Source organism: Tachypleus tridentatus, chromosome 12 (assembly GCF_004210375.1).
Source record: "Tachypleus tridentatus isolate NWPU-2018 chromosome 12, ASM421037v1, whole genome shotgun sequence".
NCBI classification, from domain to species: domain Eukaryota; kingdom Metazoa; phylum Arthropoda; class Merostomata; order Xiphosura; family Limulidae; genus Tachypleus; species Tachypleus tridentatus.
Genome location: NC_134836.1, coordinates 65,943,524 through 65,963,249, shown reverse-complemented (window position 1 = coordinate 65,963,249; position 19,726 = coordinate 65,943,524). Strand labels below are relative to the sequence as shown.

Sequence of the window (19,726 nt, the reverse complement as noted above, 5' to 3'; positions counted from 1 at the left end):
GTTTGTTGGGCGACATTTAGACCACCTATGGTGCAAAATATACATTAGTTTGTACATAATAAAAATAATGTTAAAAATTACTAATTTAAAACAATTTTGAACAATAATGAAATAGGTTTGTATCAAAGAACAATTTTCCACACTGACTTACAGATTAGTAATAGTATAAATAAATTGTATATGTTATGTTCAGTGGAAGAACGATATTTCTTCATATTGTTGTTTGTTTCTGTTCATTTTAAGTTGTTTATTCTTAAGTGTTCTCTTAATTTCAAATCTTTTTAATGCCAGAAGTGTAATAAGTTTAAAGTACAAGATACACTTGCTGGTAGAGGAACATATTTATTTAATTACTTCACAGAAATTAAATTTATAATCTCAGTGTAATAAGTGTTTCTAATTTTCCCCTATAACCGACCTTTACAACTGAATGTTTTTGGTGCCCAGACCTCGCAGAAGACTTTTTCTTGAAGAGACACCAAGAACTCACTAAGTACAAAGAAAATGCATCAACATTAAGACTGCTGTACTACCCTCCTGTGACAGATGTGAATGACCTTACAACGACTGTTCGTTGCGGTGAACATTCTGACTTTGGAACGGTGACATTTTGTTTCAAGATAATGTTGGTGGTCTGGAGGTAACGATTAAATTAATGCTTTTAAAAATGAATACAATTAAACTTTTAACCATAAAGATTTAATGTAATATAACTTTATAATCTGGAAATCGTGTCCACTGTGTATTGTTCTTGGTTATCTGTATTGTCTCTTCTTGCTTCTTTTTTCTAAACCTCATCTCAGCTTCGTAAGACATGATGGCTGATATCCACGTAGGTCATAACTGAATATTAAAATCACAATATATTTAATTCTTATAAAATTATTTAATTGATTTATTTAATATTTCCTAGTGAATTTAACTGTCTTTCAGTGGCTGAGAGGGAAGTCTTTTGTTGTTATTTTAGCTAGTGTTGTAAGTCCAAATACATGCCACAGTGCCACTGAGGGGCATGCCTGATATAGAGCAGTCGAAGCTCGGGTCTCATCCATGCTATGTCACTTCCCTTGACCACAATATTTTCTCTGTACGTTGAATGAGTACATCAGCTAGTATATACAAAAAAACTGTATGTTGTACAATAATTAACCCTTTTCGTTGCTATAACAAATATTAAAAGGATTCATATTTAACCACACTTACAAACTCCAAATACAGTGGTACCTCGGTTCTCGAACTTAATCCGTTCCAGAAGGCTGTTCGAAAACCGAATCAATTTTTCCCATAAAAAATACTGTAAATTAAATTAATCCCTTACAGACCTCCAAAAATTACGCATTATGGATCATTTTAAGTAAAAATATTGCATATTTATACCTGTATAATAATACTTGCATGCATAAAAACCACAAAAACTATAAAGACAATAAAAAGACAATAAATGAAAATTTAACTGCACTTCACCTCTGCTGAGGAAAGCTGATGGCGTAAGTGAAAAGTGGTGAGAAACATGGAGAGTAGGAGGGTTATTATTGTTTGGAAGGGGAGTCACCTTCCATAAAAACGTCAGGTAACTCTCCTTCTGGGGTTCTTTTTCTTTTTTTGTCTCTTTGCACCGTTACAACCTGCTTGAGAATCACTAGACCTATTTCTCACTAAAACTTGTCTAATGAGGTTTATTTTGCCTGCATTTTAAAATGTTTCTGAAGTAAGACATGGCATTATCATTGAAAAGGTTTATGCTGCAGTTTGCTACACCTTTGTCAGGGTGAAATGTTTTCCCAAAACCTTGTAACTCTCTTCATTTTCCATACATTTCCTTGATTAGTGAACTAGGAGCATCCTCCCTTCCCTCCTCATCATCTGAAGACACTTCCTCAGTTGCCTTCTGTTGCTGCTTCTTCTGAAAATCTTTGAGTTCTTCCGTGGTGAGCTCAGTGTTGTGGTCTTCCACCAACTCCTCCACATCATCACCACTCACATTCAAGCCCATAAACTTGCCTAGTGAGACAATACCCTTGAAAACAGGCTCAGCCTCAAAGTCTCTATCTGCTTCTGAGTCTGGCCACAATTTCTTCGAGGCTGAGTTCATGGTCCTCAAAGACACTTCCCTCCAGGCTTTGTCTATGATCCTCAAGCAATGGAGGATATTAAAGTGATTTTTCCAGAACCCTCTGACGGTTAACTCTGTGTCAGAGGTCACTTCAAAGCACTTTTGAAACAGTGATTTGGTGTAGAGTTTCTTAAAATTCGATACGACCTGCTAGTCCATGGGCTGAATGAGAGGAGTCGTGTTAGGGGGCAAAAGCTTCACCGTAATGAAATTGTACTCCTCCACCAATCCGTCCTCCAAGCCTGGTGGGAGAGTATGTGCATTGTCCATCACAAGAAGGGTCTTGAGTGGCAACTGTTTTTCCGTGAGGTAATTCTTTACACATGGGGCAAACACTTCATGGACCCACTCCATAAAAAATTGCCTGGTTACCCATGCTTTACTGTTAGCCCTCCACATGACATTTAGTTTACTTTTCAAGACATTTTTCTTAAAAACCCTCGGGTCTCAGAATGGTACAAAAGCAAAGACTTACGTTTTAAGTCCCCACTTGCATTACTACATAACAATAGAGTTAGCCTGTCCTTCACTGGCTTGTATCCTAGCAGTGACTTCTCCTCCTTGGTGATGTAGGTCCTCTTTGGCATTTTCTTCCAATAGAGGTCTGTCTCATCACAGTTGAACACTTGTTGGGGAATAAAACCCTCAGCTTCTACATGGTCCTTAAATTTCCTAACAAATTTATCAGCAGCGTCTTTGTTAGAACTGCACCCTCCCATGTCTCACAACACAATGTATGCCAGTTCTCTTCCTAAATTTTTCAAACCACCCCTACTAGCATTAAAGACATCATTCGTATCAGCACTCGTTCCAGGGTTGTTTGTCAGGAGGTCAGCATGCAACTGCTTTGCTTTCTCACAAATGATAGTCTCAGAAATGCTATCACCAGTTAAATGTTTTTCGTTTACCCAAATCAACAACAGGTTATCTACCTCTTCCATTGTTTGTGATCTTTGTTTCGTAAGCACTGTAACTCCTTTTGCAACATCAGCTCCTTTGATGACCTCTTTATTTTTCAGTATGGTGCAGACTGTAGACTTCGCCATACCAAACTGTGTTGCAAGGTCAGACACGCGAACGCCACTCTCATACTTCGCTATGAGATCTTTTTTCACCTCTGTTGTAGCTGTAACAACTTTTCTTTTTGGTTTGCTGGTTTCATTTTCCTTCTTTGACCCCATGGTGGCTTATTTAATCAGAATATTTAGAAAAACAAAAAGAAAGAAAACTGAGAACGTTCACAGTAGATTTTAGCGAGGGTGTGGACTGAGCGAGAAGTGCGGGTAAAATGTTTTAGGCAAGCATGGCGTGGGCCGAAAATGGCCGAAGGGTCATCAGTCGGGATATTTCGGGGATTCGGGCCACGACAGCTTTGTTCGGGAAGCGCGTTTATGTTCGACAACCGGGACATTTTTCTCTCAAACAATCTGTTCGAAAACCGAATTGTTCGAGAACCGAGGTTCCCCTGTAATTTGTATTTTAGATTTTCCTCAATGTCAACCTCGAAACTAGCACACCGATTATAAACAATTATAAAACTGATTATAGAAACAATAAAAATCACTTTATTATGGTGTATAACTTCACGTGAAAGGCGACAATTTATAAATCCTACATTTTTATATTTCAGTTGAAAACGAAAACAGGAGAATGGATATCTGCTGTCCCACTAGAGGAAGCCATTTTGGTAAACGTTGGAGATATGTTGGCAATCTGGAGCGATGGAGTATATCCGGCTACAGTGAGTGATAACAAATAAAAATGGAAGAACTTCGTTGCGAGGTCTATTAAACATAGTAGTAGTTTAACATGACAATATATATTTGTAACATTCTTATTAGTAAACAGTAATATTATATCTATACATAATATCAGAATATTTAATGTACAAACTTACTCACAGGTAAATATTTATTATAAATATATTTTACTGAGTGATATCTAGAAGTATAGTAAGCTTGTGTAAATATCTTTTTTTCTCTCACATTGACCAAAAGCAGCAGTTTGTGTTTAAACACAAATTTAAAATATCAGTGATATAAAGTCAGCTAAGAGTTGATTAGTTATGTTATTTAAACCTAAAGCAAATATTTTATTTTGTAACTGATATAATAAAACAAGTGCCTGGAAACTATAGTTTCTTCACTGTGCTTGCTTGCTGATAAATTTGAACAAAGTATTTAACTTTATTTTCTTATTCAAATAGTAATAATATTCTAATTGCACACCTTTGGTTGCACAATGTAGCCTCATCGAGTCCTGGTTCCGAAGGAGGAATCTAAAAAGCAATGTTCAAGAAGTTCTGCGGCCTACTTTGTTAATCCTGATGGCATCGTTATGGTGGAACCTCTCAATGGATCCAACAGGTTTCCTACAGTTAACGCAGCTGAATATCTCGCCAACAAAATAAAAAATATAATTTCTTACTAGTGAAGCCTGGACGATCCGACCTTTAATGTTTGATACATTTAATACCTTGTCAGGAAATTAGTTAACGTTCCGCAAACAATTCACGAAGTTCAATCAGTCGAGTTACATGTGTACAACAAAGATCTATTGGGTTTTATTTACTTCTTCATGTGTTGAACGTGGATCAAGGGAGCGATTTATTAAACTTACGTATAGTCTGCTGTTCTCGTGTATTGCGATTACATTGTTATTTGCTTAAATAAAAGTGTATTTTACAAATAAAAACCAATGAATGTAATGAACTTTATCATTTCGAGACACTTTAGCACCTGTTACCATGTTGATCATATTAAATAAAAGTGAAGTATAATCTTGTTTCCTCCTTTCCATGATGTATAATTATTACCTTGTTCCTTCCTTTCCATGAAGTATAAGTACAGTCTTGTGGCATCCTTTCTATGAAGGATAATTAGAACCTTGTTCCCTCCTTCCCATGAAGAATAAGTACAACCTTGTTCCACCCTTTCTCTTGCGCATGTGATAATGAAAAGTACTATTAATATTTTCTTTCATTATGATTGTTTTGTACAAAGCTACACGTGGGTTATCTACACTAGCCTCTTCTCTAGTCCTACTCTAATAGAACAAAGAGATTTGATAGCCACAATTATAACGCACCCGCTGCTCCAAAGTTTGGAGAGTAACTTCGCTGCTATGAGACGATAGACATACTTAGATCAGTATGTTACCAGGAAGTTTTTACGTTTGTTTAGCAAAGAATGTTAAACGACAGATCAGATTCACTGATTATGGAAGTTATAATTTCTTACTAAATGGTGTAAAAACTAGTAGAGTACAAAAGTCTGATAGTGTTTACATTAAATAACTTTAAGATAATGCTTTCTTATCCCTCAAATTTAATGGATTTTGGCTTCGTTATTGGATAGTTATTATACAAGTCAAACACTTATACATATCTTCCACGATTGTGTAAAACAGTTTGTCAGTAAGCAGTTTACATGAAATATTGTGTCTTTAAGGAACGGCAAGAAAATATGAAAATAGTATGTGTGAGAGTTTAGAAAATAAAGTTGAATCTGCAATGTTTTTAAACACCAATAAAAAAAATTCACGAACAGATATTGTAACAGAAAAACATTTGAAATGAAACATGCACAGTGACAAGTTCAAACCTTTTTAAATTTAGTGAATGTAGTTTTCATAAGCAACTGTTATTATGGATTTAGTCACGTAGAAACAACGTGACTAAGCCTGTTAAAGAGTTTCTCAGCAAGGATTAGAATCCAACATTTTCCAATTTTCTTTGGTGTTGGAGTATATTTTTCAGTATTTTAGACAAACTGTACGTATTACAATCGCTCCACTCCAGTTTTATTTAATCTAAATTTCTTGAATCAGTATGTATAGTTTTCATATTAACCTATCAACTTTTATCCTGAAGGTTTAGGGTAAACTCCAATTAGGTTTCCCTAAATTATTGTTCTGATGTCTTCAGTAACAATCGTTAGTACTTTAAATACTGCAGGAAAAGACTAGTGCAGAAACTGTATTCAAAGGTATTATCATTATTATTAATATGTTAATATATTTGTTGCTTAAGTAACGATGATTGTTACCTGTATTAGTGATTGTTATCTAACATCAGAATAATTCTAGTGTTACGTTAGGGTGGAACCTCTGAATAGATTCAACAGGTTTCCTACAGTTAACGCGACTGAATATCTCGCAAACAAATTTAAAAAATACTTGTTATCAGTGAAGCCTGGGCGATCTGACCTTTAAGATTTGATACATTATATACCTAGTCAGGAAATTAGTTAACGTTCCTAAACAATACACCAAGATCACTCAATCGATTTCCATATGTACAACAAAGATCTATTGGGTTTTATTTAAACGTTTGTGTTGAACGTGAATACAAGGTGTCATTTATAAAATTTACGTATAGTTTGTTATTTCATGTATCGCGATTACATCATGTTATTTGCTTAAATAAAAGTGTATCTTACAAATATAAACCAATGAATGTACTTTGTTTATCATATCAAAAGACTTTAGCACCCGTAACAATGTTGATCATATCAAATGAGAGTTAAGTACAGTCTTGTGACGTCATGGAAATAATCGAAAAGTACTGTTAATATATATATTTTTTTCATTTTCTACTAAGCTACACATGGGCTATCTGCAATAGCCTCGTCTCTAGTGCTACTGCAATAAAACAAAGAGATTTAACAGCCACAATTATAACGCACCCACCGCTCCTAACTGCAGAGCGTGATTTTCCCGGAATAGGACGAGTTTGTTTTTGTTTGTTTTTTGGAATTTCGCACAAAGCTACTCGAGGGCTATCTGTGCTAGCCGTCCCTAATTTAGCAGTGTAAGACTAGAGGGAAGGCAGCTAGTCATCACCACTCACGGCCAACTCTTGGGCTACTCTTTTACCAACGAATAGTGGGATTGACCGTTACATTATACACCGACACGGCTGGGAGGGTGAGCATGTTTAGTGTGACGCGGGCGAAAACCCGCGACCCTCGGATTACGAGTCGTACGCCTTACGCGCTTGGCCATGCCAGGCCGAATAGGACGAGTGTCATAGTTCCTATCCATAGCCCTGTAAAATAGCCAACGAGTTTTTATGTCTGTTTAGCAAATAATATTAATAGACAGATCAAATTCACTGACTATGGAAGTTATAACTGGTGAAAAAACTAGTTCAACATAAATATCGTGTGGTGTTTATAATAAATGGCTTTACAATAATTCTTTATCCTCTCAAATTTTGTGGATTTTTGCTTCGTTATTGTATAAATATTAGGTTGAGGAATAATTCGTGAGCGTTTTTAAATAATTTCATTCAAGCATTACATGCAAAACTATACAATACTTCAATGCATGAACACATTACACCCAAAACATTTATTATGATACGTTATTTCATGTAATACCTAGGTATATAGTATGCATTGTTTTAAACGAAATTGCCAGAAATTAAATGCGAAAAGCAGATGGTGTCGAAAATGCTCGATTTTGTCCACTTGACATTCCATTTAATGAGCTGAAAATGAGAGCAAAAATTAAAGACATATGAAAATCAAACACACCATCTATTAGAGCAAAAAAGTATCTACCAAATGACATGAAATATTTTGCGAAAGCGTTTCATTTATGAATATATTTTTTTAACTTGAAAAAACGCTCACGAATTATTCCTCAACCCAATACATTAATTCAAAATTTGTACATCTCTTCCATGTTTCTGTAAAGCAATTTGTTTATCAACGAGTGGTTTACATGAAATATTGTATCTTTAAGACATGGCAAGAAAATATGAAAATAGTGTATGTGAGAGTTTAGAAAATAAAGTTGAATCTGCAATGCTTTTAAACACCAATACAAAATCATATGAACAGATACTGTAACATAGAAACATGTTAAGATATTTTTATATATTACACCATTAATGCAAAATAATCTTGATTTAAGTCAAGTGAATAACCACTATTAAGATTCATTATGAATGTTTTCAGCCGAACATTACATTTTCAGCACGGGATACAGAAAAGCGGGTTTTATGAAAATTATTTCTTCTAATCAAATAACTAATTTCAGGAGGAAAAGGTTTTCTGAGAACCTCTGAACCTTCCAAGCCTCCAAACGACTGCTTTCATGGACTGATGGACACTATTACAAAACGTAAAATTTAGACCAACTTGACCATGGAGAAGACAACATGTGCAGTGACAAGTTCAAACCTTTTTCTTATATCTGGTGTATTTAACGTTTATTAGCAAATGTTATTATGATTTTTTTTTACGAATTTAGCTTTCGTAGTTTCTACGTGACTGAACCTGTTGAAAATTTTTCAGCAAGGATTAAAATCCAACATTATTCAGTTTTCTCAGGTATTGTAGTTTGTCTTTTCAGTATTTTGGACAGGAACTTTACGTACAACAGTGGTGCTACTCACAGTTTTGTTATTTACTTTAAAATACTTGAATTAGTATGTACATGTATAGTTTCCATATTAACCTAACACGTTTTATCCGGACACTTTAGGGTAAACTCCAGTTAGGTCTCTCTGAATTAATGTTCCATTCTTTAGCAAAAATCATTACTTTAAAAACTGTATAATCATAGTTGTACAAATGCTGTACTCTAAAGTAGAAATAAAAATATGTATTATTTATTTATTCTATTTATTGAATAATTATTGAAGTAATTAAGTAATTTATTGAAATTACTATATAATTTCAACTGTCGTGAAGCCGAACATGAGTTTTCTTACATTTCATCGAGTTACCACAGTTGTTCCATATACTTTTAAGCTCGTCCAATCATTTTTCGTATTTAGGCCTACTTGCAATACACGTCTACTGCTTCTCAAAGTACATACAGGCAGGTTCAATTACTTTCGAATTCTCTTTTACGAAATGAAACATTCTTCCTATCTATTTGAACAACGTTAATCTCACTTTAACACACATTAACCTTTGGGGCTATATTAATCGTTAGGCCTACTTTCTCTGTCCAAATGTCTCTTTTAGGTGACATTTATTTGTTTCTTACGCGTACAGTCTTTGTCAGAGTGTACTTTTCCTGCTCATCTCGCACTATTTATAGATTTATTACTTATATGTTTGCTCTCTATATCCTCGAGATTAAGAAATTCACAACACATTAACACTCCTACGAAAAGTGGGGCCTAATAGGCCCCAGACCATTTCATTTAAATACTAAATTATTAGCCTAATATTAATAACCTTTCACGTTGCTCTGGGGCGTATACAAATTTATTAGCCTAATATTAATAACCTTTCAAGTTGCTCTGGGGCCTATTAGGCCCCACCTTTCGTAGGAGTGTTAAATAATCTTGAAGTCAGTGAGTTACCAGCACAACGTAGGTCTCTTTCCGTGTTACGTAACTAAACTTATCATAAAATTTAATTTGAAATTATTGCTTCTCACTATCTTGTTATGAACAAAACTAAACAATCGTAAAATATTCATTCACAAAATAAGTAATAATATCTTTACTGAATGGATTTTGTTAAACGTAATGAGACCATCATTTTCAAATAAGATGCTGTGCATAATCGTAAATTACTTTAGTGTAATTGTAGGTGTTCTGAAATGGTAATTGTTTTGCAGTATCCTTCGAATGAATATTCACGTTACATCTCTGATATTCTCTTCGGAAGAAAGAAAAGAATAAAAGCTAGCAATAAAGTCCTTTTTCCAGCAATATGACAAGTTTCTTTTTTTTAATACTTTGTACCATATCAAAGTGTTCCTTAAAACATGAACATACTTCAGTGAATAAATCGTAAGAACCTCAGTAGTACCACGAATAAAGTAATGTTAATAAATTATAAGATACTCAAAAGTGTTACAAACACACTTGTGCGAATAAATCTTAAGATCATCAGTAGCATCATGAACAATCTTTCCTGAATAATTCTTATCATGCCACTGGTTAAATTTTGTTCTGGCAAAGTGGTTTATACTGCAAGAAACCGACTTTCAATTCTCTTGGTGGACAGAGCATAGCCAGCTCTTCGTGTAGCTGTGAGATTAAATACAAATATCGTTAAATTTTGTTCACCTAGAACAACTAACTTATAATATTTATAATTTTAAGTTTGTAATCATATTTTATGTGTAACTATCAGTTTTGTTAAAATGTAGTTATTGGGAATAAGAGAATAATACTGCGTTGAGACTTGGCAAAGAAGTTTCATAAGACATACAATAAAATATAAATCGCTACCAGGTTCGCTAATTACAGTCTTTTTAATTAGATTTACAAATGACAAAGTGAACAACATCAATGATAGCTTGCATATTTAAGATAATTGCTCTAAACTTTTCTTCATGGAAAAGCAAAAACAAAACATAACTCTGACAGTTATAAATTAAATGTACTCACGTTTCTGAAACGTTTTGATATTTAAATTTACTTTTTTCACTGATTAGTAAATTTAATCATGTCAAGTTCTTTAAGTAGTTGGACAGTAATGTTTAAACTCAGAGTAAGATTAACATGGGGTAGCTTATAGCTGAAACATTTTTGTCTGATCATTTAACTTTCACCTTTTCTTCATAAAAGTAGATATTTGAATACAAATAATTAATATGGAGTACGCATAAATCAACTGCCTGATGGATGGTTTTCATAAATATGTAGTCGGAATCTGAATCGAAGTTTCAAATGCATGCATGTTATATAGAATTTACAATGAACAAAATTTTTGTGTCAGTATATACAAATCTTGAATTTTTCGTACTTTTCCAAAGTTAATAATGAGTTACTTTATCCCGAATAGACATATCTATATATATTTAGTTTCATTAAATTTCCACCTGATTAATATTAACAGTTACAATTTAAGTTCCGTAATTTACTCACAGATGACGCGTTAGGTTGTGACCTTGTAACAGGGCAAAGCACAAGGTATGTCTGAGTAGGTTGTCACGTGGTATACATAACAGTGCTTGTACACGTATGTTGTAGTTCGTTTATATTAATTATTTTTCCGTTCTGTAAAGTTTTCGTTTATTTTCACTTTGAACAATTGATTTGTAAGGTAATTGTTATTTTAGTTTTTATAGAATTCTGTTTTACTAAATATATTAATTTAAACATATTATTTTCCTCCATAATATATTCGTATTTAAATTTTGCTAACATTTAACCCATACTTTCACCAGCCATTGCGCCTAGCGTTACATGCTTTTTGTACTGGTCTTGGTGACAGTTTAAATTTAATGTCTGAAAATATTTGTTTTGTTTTGGACTTTACTATTGTGTCCACATATTGTAAATTACTGCAGACTAACACTAATTAATTTGACCGTCATTGTTGGTTTGTGATATAACTGTGTAACTTATACCAAAAATATAATATCTTCACCTGTTTTGTTATATGACGTAAATACATGTTGGTATTGGATGATTAATATAGGAGGAATTTATTACTTTTTAGTGACTGGTAAATAACGTAAATATATTATTGTATTGGATGATAGTTTTGTGTGTACGCGGTTGTGTCTAAAAATGACTGGTATGTCCCCGGCAAGTACAGCGGTATGTCTACGGATTTACAATGCTAAAATCAGGGGTTCGATTCCTCTCGGTGGGCTCAGCAGATAGCCCCATGGGGCTTTGCTATAAAAAAAACACGACTGGTATGTGACCTTCCAATATGGCGGTACTGGTTAATGTGTATTGCCAACTTTTATATATTCATGGATGAATTTTAAATTTCTTAGTTTGTTAAATAATTATAAAACTGTTGCAATTATTAGTCCAACTGTGAGATTACTTATTGCATTATTCTACAAATAATCATTACAGTGTCAGTGGGTTGTACTCAAAATGTACGGTTTCAGTATCGTTGTTCCCTGTTGCATAGCAGTGTGTCTTTAGACTAAAACCGCTGAAAACCGGGTTTCGATACCTGTAGTAGACAGAGCACAAATAGCACTTTGTGTACCTTGTGCATAGTCACAAACAGACAGCAGACAGTATTGTTATCAATTTAATACATATATTTATGTCACAGAATCATTTTCCGAGGTAGTCCAAAATAATGTATTGGTTTCTTTTGCAACTGTTGAACAAAATTGTAGAAACTACATTCACTCCTGCTCTCCCCACAAAATAATCGATTACGTTTCTATTCTGATGAATTTTAAAGTTAACAAGTTTTTCTCTTGTGTAGTTAAAAGCATAGTTTATTGTTTTGTTTTTTATAAGACCTGACTATTTTCATTTTATCCTCAGGTTTCATGATGACCGAAGAAGGTCGAAACGTTGTTCGCTCCTCTACTTAAAAGTTTTCTCAACCCAAACGAGCCGTTTTTATATATATAAGCGCTATTCGTTACTAACTTCATCCCATGATAACAACGCACTTTTATAGTCTATAATCTATATAATAAATGGTTTTTCAAGCTATGCTCCGCGGAGCCTTGGGTTCCGTCATAGTTATCTGGATCTCCGCTAGGAAATTCCAGAACACTAATATATTTTCCTAAAACTATAAAATTGATTCAGAATACGCTGTTCAAAAAAGTAAAAAATAAAACATATCGTTTATTGTAACATGTTTATCGCGTATTGGGCCTTTTAATATTTTATTCTGTCTAACGCCAAATAATTTTATTTAGCTTAGGAGTTCTCGAAGTGAAAGTGTTAATAAAATTTCAATTAACTTCGACAGTGGAACCATTGGTTGAAAGTAGATATGGCTCCATCTCAAGATTGCATGCGTCATTGGAGATGCAAGATTGCGTAATAATTTTCGTATGAAACATCGGTCAACCCTGGATAGTGATGCCAAGTCTGGATTAGCGGCTAAACCTCGAACAATATGAAACATGACGTCATAGCTAAAACTTGTCCAAATTTGAAATATTGTGACGGAATTAGATGCAGTATCAATTGTTTCAATTTCAACGTATCTTTATATTATAAGAGGTATAATTATATTTATGACAATTATAATTAGTAATTGTTAGGTTAAGTTAAAACCGTTGTACTTGAAATAGACAAACTTGGTACCACTGAGCTCGACCGGGATGGCCATGTGGTTAAGGCACTCGGCTTGTAATCCGAGGGACGCGGGTTCAAGTCCCTATTACACCAAATATGCTTGCCCTTTTAGCAGCGGGGGCGTTATGTGACAGTCAACCCCATTAATCATTGGTAAAGGAGTAAACCAAGAGTGAGTGGTGACTAGCTGCCTTCCCTCTAGTCTTACACTGCTAAATTAGGGAAGGCTAGTGCAGATACCCCTCGTGTAACTTTGCGCGAAATTCAAAAAAATTAAAACAAACAAACAAATGAGCTCTGTGATGTCACGTTTCCTTTTGTTTCATTTCGTTGGATATATTGACGCATGTCAGATCTAGCTTAATATTTTGTTATTTGGCTTGAAATTTTCTCTTAAAAACAAAAAAATGTAAAAATAATAGCTTACTCTTTTCCTTTAGAAAAATATATTATTCTAGAGGCCTAGCCTTCTCTCACAAATATTTTTTTCTGACTTCGTTATGTCAACACTGATGATGAATAAATCATGATGATAAAACTCAAGTGTTTTAACGCGTTTTCATTAATAAGCTATTTTGTGTTCTTGAAAATACTTTAGAAGTGCCAAAGATATAAGAATACGTTTTTTGAGTGTGTTTGTGTGTTTTCTTATAGCAAAGCCACATTGGGCTATCTGCTGAGCCCACCGAGGGGAATCGAACCCCTGATTTTAGCGTTGCAAATCCGTAGACTTACCGCTGTACTAGCGGGGGGCACGTTTTTTGTTTTTTTTTGAACAAATTAATAACTAATTGTCACCCTTATAATGGATAAGTGGCTGAATATCGGTAATAAATCTAATACAAGTAAAAATCTTCCAAGGTCTAGACCTAATATGAATTCATTGGCGTTATCGTTGTGTGCAAGTACTTTAACGCAGAATGATGCAAGGAGTAGTGAAACAAGAAAGAAAAGAAAGTGTGCAGCGTTGTCCTGCTGAAAGATCCAGTCATTTCCACACAGGCAAAGGCCTTCAGTCAATAAGAATGCTCTCTCAAACATGCCAATATAGTTAGACGCCCCTGTATAACCTGATGCTCCATTGTTCCATGGAAGGAGAAAGCACCCAAGATCATGATGGAAATTCCTCCACTGTGTCGCATAGAAAATGTCTCCGTTGGAATATCCTTATCGTGCCAGTAACGTTGGAAGCCATCTGGACCATTCAGATTAAATTTTTCCTCATCAGAGAGAAAAGCCTTTTTCCACTTTTCTACGTCTCATGTTTGGTGAATCTCAGTAAAGTTTAACCGAGCTGTTTCGTGGTGTGGAAGGAGGCGTGGCGTTTGAAGACGTTTACGGTTTTTAAAGCCTTTCTCTCGCAGATGACGTCTTATTGTTCTTGAGCAGCATTCTGCGTCCGTAAGGGCTTTAATCTGGTTCGATGATCGGCTGGTGTTTTGCCGGACAACCTGTCGAATGCTCCTGCTCAATGCCGATGAAATTTTCCTGGGGCCGACCACTTAAAATTCTCGTTCCGTGTCCCTCAGGGTTTTTTAAGCAACAGTAGTTTTACTACGCCGAATCTCACCAGCGATGGCATGTTGGTAGAGAGACCTTGCTTTTGCAGCTGGACAATTCTGCCACGTTTAAACTCTGTCAACTTTTCAGCGTTTGCCATGTTCTTACCCAATGTAACACAGGAGATCTCAGTGGGAGATGTTGATAATGCTACTGCTTGAACATAAATGACTAAATTTCGTTATGTGCTTACCGATTAACGCTTAGTTTCAGTGTGGTCATAAACTTTTTGACCAGCTAGTGTTTAGGCTAATTTCATAGTGTTCACATTTTCCCTATTAAATGCTAAAAAGGTTGTTTATTTTTATTTTCCCTTTTCTTATTTTCATCTTTCGTAGCTCTACTCAAATAACTGGTTGAATCTAAAAACGCAAAATGCATATTTTTATGTTCATTGGCCTTACGATTTTGGCCAGCAGTGTAATTGATTTACAACAATTGGTTGTACTTCCATCCTCATTCAGAAAAATTACTGGGGATTCAAAATCCCTATGTTGACTCAACAACTACCAACGATTTGCCTTTGAAAGAGAAAGAACAGCTGATAGAAATTTCAACTGATTAAACCCTAAAAACAAAATTTCAACAAGAAGAAATTACACAATTTTGGATTCAAATGGCCATGGAATGCCCTAAAATAAGTAACAGAGCTTTGAAAATTTTGATGCGTTTTCCAACAACATATTCTTGTGAGCAAACATTTTCACTGTATACAGCTACAAAGACCAAATTTAGAAATACGCTAAATATTGAAAGTAATTTGCGCTTACAGGTAACAACCGTACTTCCAAATATTGAACTACTTTGTGAACAAAAGCAAGCCCATCCGACCCACTAATAAATAAATAAGTACACTGAACTTTTACTGATATAATTTTTGCAAGCAGAAATTTTTAAACAGATATTTTTAGTGTATTTTTTTATTAAGACTCCGAAATAATTATCTTCTTTCTGATGTGAAGCTCCGCAGATCTAAAAAGTTTGGGAACCCCTGATCAATACAAGAAATCTTTGTCCTTACAAAGTACGTGTGATTAGATAATTTACGAGAACTGATGTGGCTTCTCATCAAGTTGTCGACATCGAAGTATTGGGTAAGTATACACATGAGAATTATATGTGAATAATATAAAGATATATATTCTTTAAAATGTGATACACTAAACCAAGTAAACGTTTTTTAAAACGCGTTGTTTTTGTTGGGTTTTTTTGCTGGAGTATCAAGATTTAAAAAAATAAAATCAGACAAAGCGGTAAAATACAAATTCAAAGAATTGCTTGGTTTTTTAAAAGGCTTAACTTCAATTAAATCTGATATTAAATACTAACCAGGAAAGGTTTTATGTCAGACAAGAAAAAAAATTATGAAAATCAGTGTTGGTGCTCAAGATGGAGAGTTGTGTTTTTGTTCTTTATAGCACGAAAGAAATTACATGAAGCTTGTTTCATTGGTGCTGAAAAAACTTGTGTCGATGTGATGAAAAACAAGAACTGTTTACATAAAATGTTAAGCCTAGAAAGTGTTGATACATTTCAAGAACAAACTGAAAAATAACTACCAATAAAAAGTTTTCGTTCTTAAAACTGATAAACATGTTTCTTCGCAAAGACATTTTGGAGTTCAGAGTTTTGTTTACTTTAATCGATTTCCCAATGTTTTATCAATCACTTCTTTGTGTCTCTAAATACACTGGTTAACGTACTTACAGCTGTACTTGTTTAGTTGTACGTAACAGTTTCACACCACTTGCACCTTGAAGACAGAAATCGTTATACTCCAATTAAAATTAATAAATTTATCATTCTGATGTAGAGATTACAATATTTCGGGGCTGAAAACAATAATTATAAATTCATTCCACATGATAGAATTAAAATAGAAACATGACAAAGAAGTTTAGACATTATTGAATAAAAGAAAAAAAAAGTTTGAACTTTCGGGGCAACTGTATTTGTTAAAATCATAGACATACACGTTCACAATTATTACTGACAATCCGTAAAGAAATCGTGCCCACTGCTTGTTATTGCTGGTCATTTATATTCTTGTACAATAAAACCTGTACAACCCGGAAATATCAAAATTTTGAATCATTATCTCAAGATTTCTCTTATAAAATGCCCTCTACATGACGGAACCTGCGTAACGCGAACGGAAGACTATCTTTCACTTACATCATCTATCAACAAGTACGATTAGAACCCGAGAAAGGCTGAAAAATGTTTTTGATTGAATATTATTATTTTTTAAATATTAAAAAAAATTTGTTTAATGAATAATTTTTAAATATTAATAAATTCTCGGACATTTTGTAAGTATTGGTTAAATATATTCTCTTTATTTTTCTGCCGTCATTATTTTTGCAGTTAAATTAGATTCAGGATTTATGGAAATATATTTGTCTTTTAAGTGCAAAATTCAACTCAATAAATAATTCTCACGAAAAAATAAATTATTATCTTTCTTAATTTTAAAATTTAGGGAAAAACATAACATGGTTAATAAGTAAAAGTAAAAATCCGCGCTATTTCTAAATTTTTAGTATAATATTCTACAAAGTGAACAAATTTCTTCTGTGAACTTCTTTCCACGTGGTAAATAAAAACATCCTTTCTGTGAATTAGAACGATTGATTATAAAAGTGTAATTTTCCTTTTGTTCTTCTCCAGCACTACAGTTTACTCTTTAGTAGTCTTACGAGTACGTTCGACCACTGTGTCTGTCTTTGGCGAGTTTGGTTTAGGCGTTCGACACATGATTCCAGGGTCGCGGGTTCGAATCCCCGTCGCACCAAACATATTCGCCCTTTCAGCCGTGGGGGCGTTATAATGGTCAACTCCACTATTCTTTAGTAAAAGAGTAGCCCAAGAGTTGGCAGTGAGTGGTGATGACTGGCTGCCTTCCGTCTAGTTTTACACTACAAAATTAAGGATGGCTAGCGCAGATAGCCCTTATGTAGCTTTGAGCGAAATTCAAAACAAGCAAACGAAGTGTCTACTCCTCTCTTCTGATAACTCAGTGATAATATAGAGGGTTTATATTGCTAAAATTGGAGGTTCGATACCGTTAATAACATATAGCCCATTTTTTAGCTTTACTGTTAAATTCACCCTCTCTGCACCCCAGTGGCAACAGCGATATGTCTTCAGACTTGCAACGCTATAATCCGGTTTCAATATCCGTGGTGCAAAGAGCAAAGACAGCCCATTGTGTAGCTTTGTATTTAATAATAAATTAGTTAAAAAGTATTATATTCCTGACTGCTCCATTAACATCAGATGTAACTGACGTTCTAGTCATGTTTATTTGTTGATGGGTAGGAAAGCTCTAGAGAAAACACAACACTAAGTTATAACAATAGATGTACACGTAAGGCAAGTTTAATTAAATATATATGTTTACATTTTCCCGTCCCGAAAAATTACAATATGATGGCCTGTAGTTATGAGTTCTTACTTCAGCTAATAAGCAAATCTCACAGTAAACATCGGTACTATAATAAAATATGGGAAATTGTTGACTTCCATGCTCTCGATGAGAATGTGAATGTGTCTATGTGACTGATTGCACGTCAGGTGAGTGTGTGCGTGATTAACTTTGGCATGCGGGCAGGTCAAACTGCACGTCATGACGTTTTAGTGAGTTACATAATAGATAATAAATAAAATTGTAAAATTATATAATTTTAAAGTTCTTCATTTATTTTTAAGAAATATTTTAAAACAATTTCAAATTCCCCTAGCGGGATAATTTGGATATTTGTTCTTGAGCAGACTCCCCTTCTGTTCTTTTTTTTCCATCTCCAGAAATTTACGAAATATAACATAAAGTATTCTTTGTAATTTCATCATCTGTATTCTGAAGCTATATTTTATATTATTCAGTCATGAGGGGCTAAAGAGCAATCAATGAAAATTCAGAAACCACTTTCCACGCCTATCTATACCATGCTCTAATTTATAATTTGCTAATAGATTTTTACGATACCAACTGTAATTAAATGTATAACCAATGAAAAGTCAAGATTTCAACTGATTCATTGCCATAGTCGTCATACCACCTGGGTTAACAGATAATTTACAACTTGGTTTCACGTGATAAAAAAAAATTCCCAGCAGCACCCACTGGGAAGAATAGTTGAATTTGTAACTGCTCCAGTATCGTAGTTGGAGATGCTCGAGTACCTCCAAAGGCAATTTAATATCACCGGTACCTGTTACAGACAGTAAATGTAACGACGTTTATTCGCCCTCATGTTGAATGAAGACGCTTGACATGTTCATTTTTTATCTATATATCCGAAAATAGATCTTTCTCCTACAATGGAACATGTTCGGAAAGAAAACAATGATTTGCCAGAAACCCGACAAAAAGATTTCAAAGAATTCCAAGAAAGCCAAAACAAAAGAATATAACGGATAATATATTTCGCATATACATTTCAAGCAGCACATGAGACTTATGGCGTCAATTGTAATAGGTGTATAGCTGAATTTAAATAGAATATTGAACTTATTTCAACAATCTTCAAAAGAATAGCGTGCTCTTCATGATGTATGACAGGAAAAAGTAGCCGATAATCTTAATACTGTAAAGAGTTTCGACTCAATAAGCAAAAAACGGGTAATACATCGATAATACCGGTCACAATGTTCACCAAAAAATAGTACGTTGTGATCGATCTTCACACATGATAATCGACAACCAAATAAAAAATAATAAAATAATTGTTCAGGTCTAAGAAAACAAAGAGCGCTTTTCGTGTAAATGAAAGTGGTACAGCAAGTATAAGTAATAATGAAATAGCTGTGTATGTACCAATGATAGTGAAATAGTCATGTACGTGGAAACAGTTTGTTTGTTTTTTGAATTTCGCGTTAAGCTACTTGATGGCTATCTGCGCTAGCCATTCCTAATTTAGCAGTGTAAGACTAGAGGAAAGGCACGTAGTCATCACCACCCACCGCCAACTCTTGGGATACTTTTTTACAAACGAATAGTGGGATTGATCGTCTCATTACAACGCCCCCGTGGCTCAAGGAAGAGCATGTTTGGTGTACGG

General features: G+C 34.2%; 1 protein-coding gene and 1 long non-coding RNA gene across 4 annotated transcripts in view; both read left to right on the top strand.

Annotated features, from left to right (window-relative positions):
• The window catches only part of LOC143233451 (uncharacterized), a 28,759-nt gene that overhangs the window by 5,441 nt on the left and 3,592 nt on the right, over nucleotides 1–19,726 (top strand). The window contains exons 5-7 of one of the 3 annotated variants that reach the window (XM_076469700.1): nucleotides 448–640; nucleotides 3,744–3,854; nucleotides 4,361–4,388. In XM_076469700.1, the coding sequence (XP_076325815.1) occupies nucleotides 448–640; nucleotides 3,744–3,747 (197 nt within the window). In that variant the 3' untranslated portion in view covers nucleotides 3,748–3,854; nucleotides 4,361–4,388. Of the gene's footprint in view, nucleotides 1–447; nucleotides 641–3,743; nucleotides 3,855–4,360; nucleotides 6,381–19,726 lie in introns of those variants that run through there. The other 2 variants (XM_076469702.1, XM_076469701.1) reach the window with 2 other exon arrangements.
• LOC143235219 (uncharacterized) lies at nucleotides 11,005–13,646 on the top strand. Its single transcript, XR_013018976.1, has 2 exons — nucleotides 11,005–11,133; nucleotides 12,333–13,646. It is a non-coding gene; the product is annotated as an uncharacterized LOC143235219 (long non-coding RNA).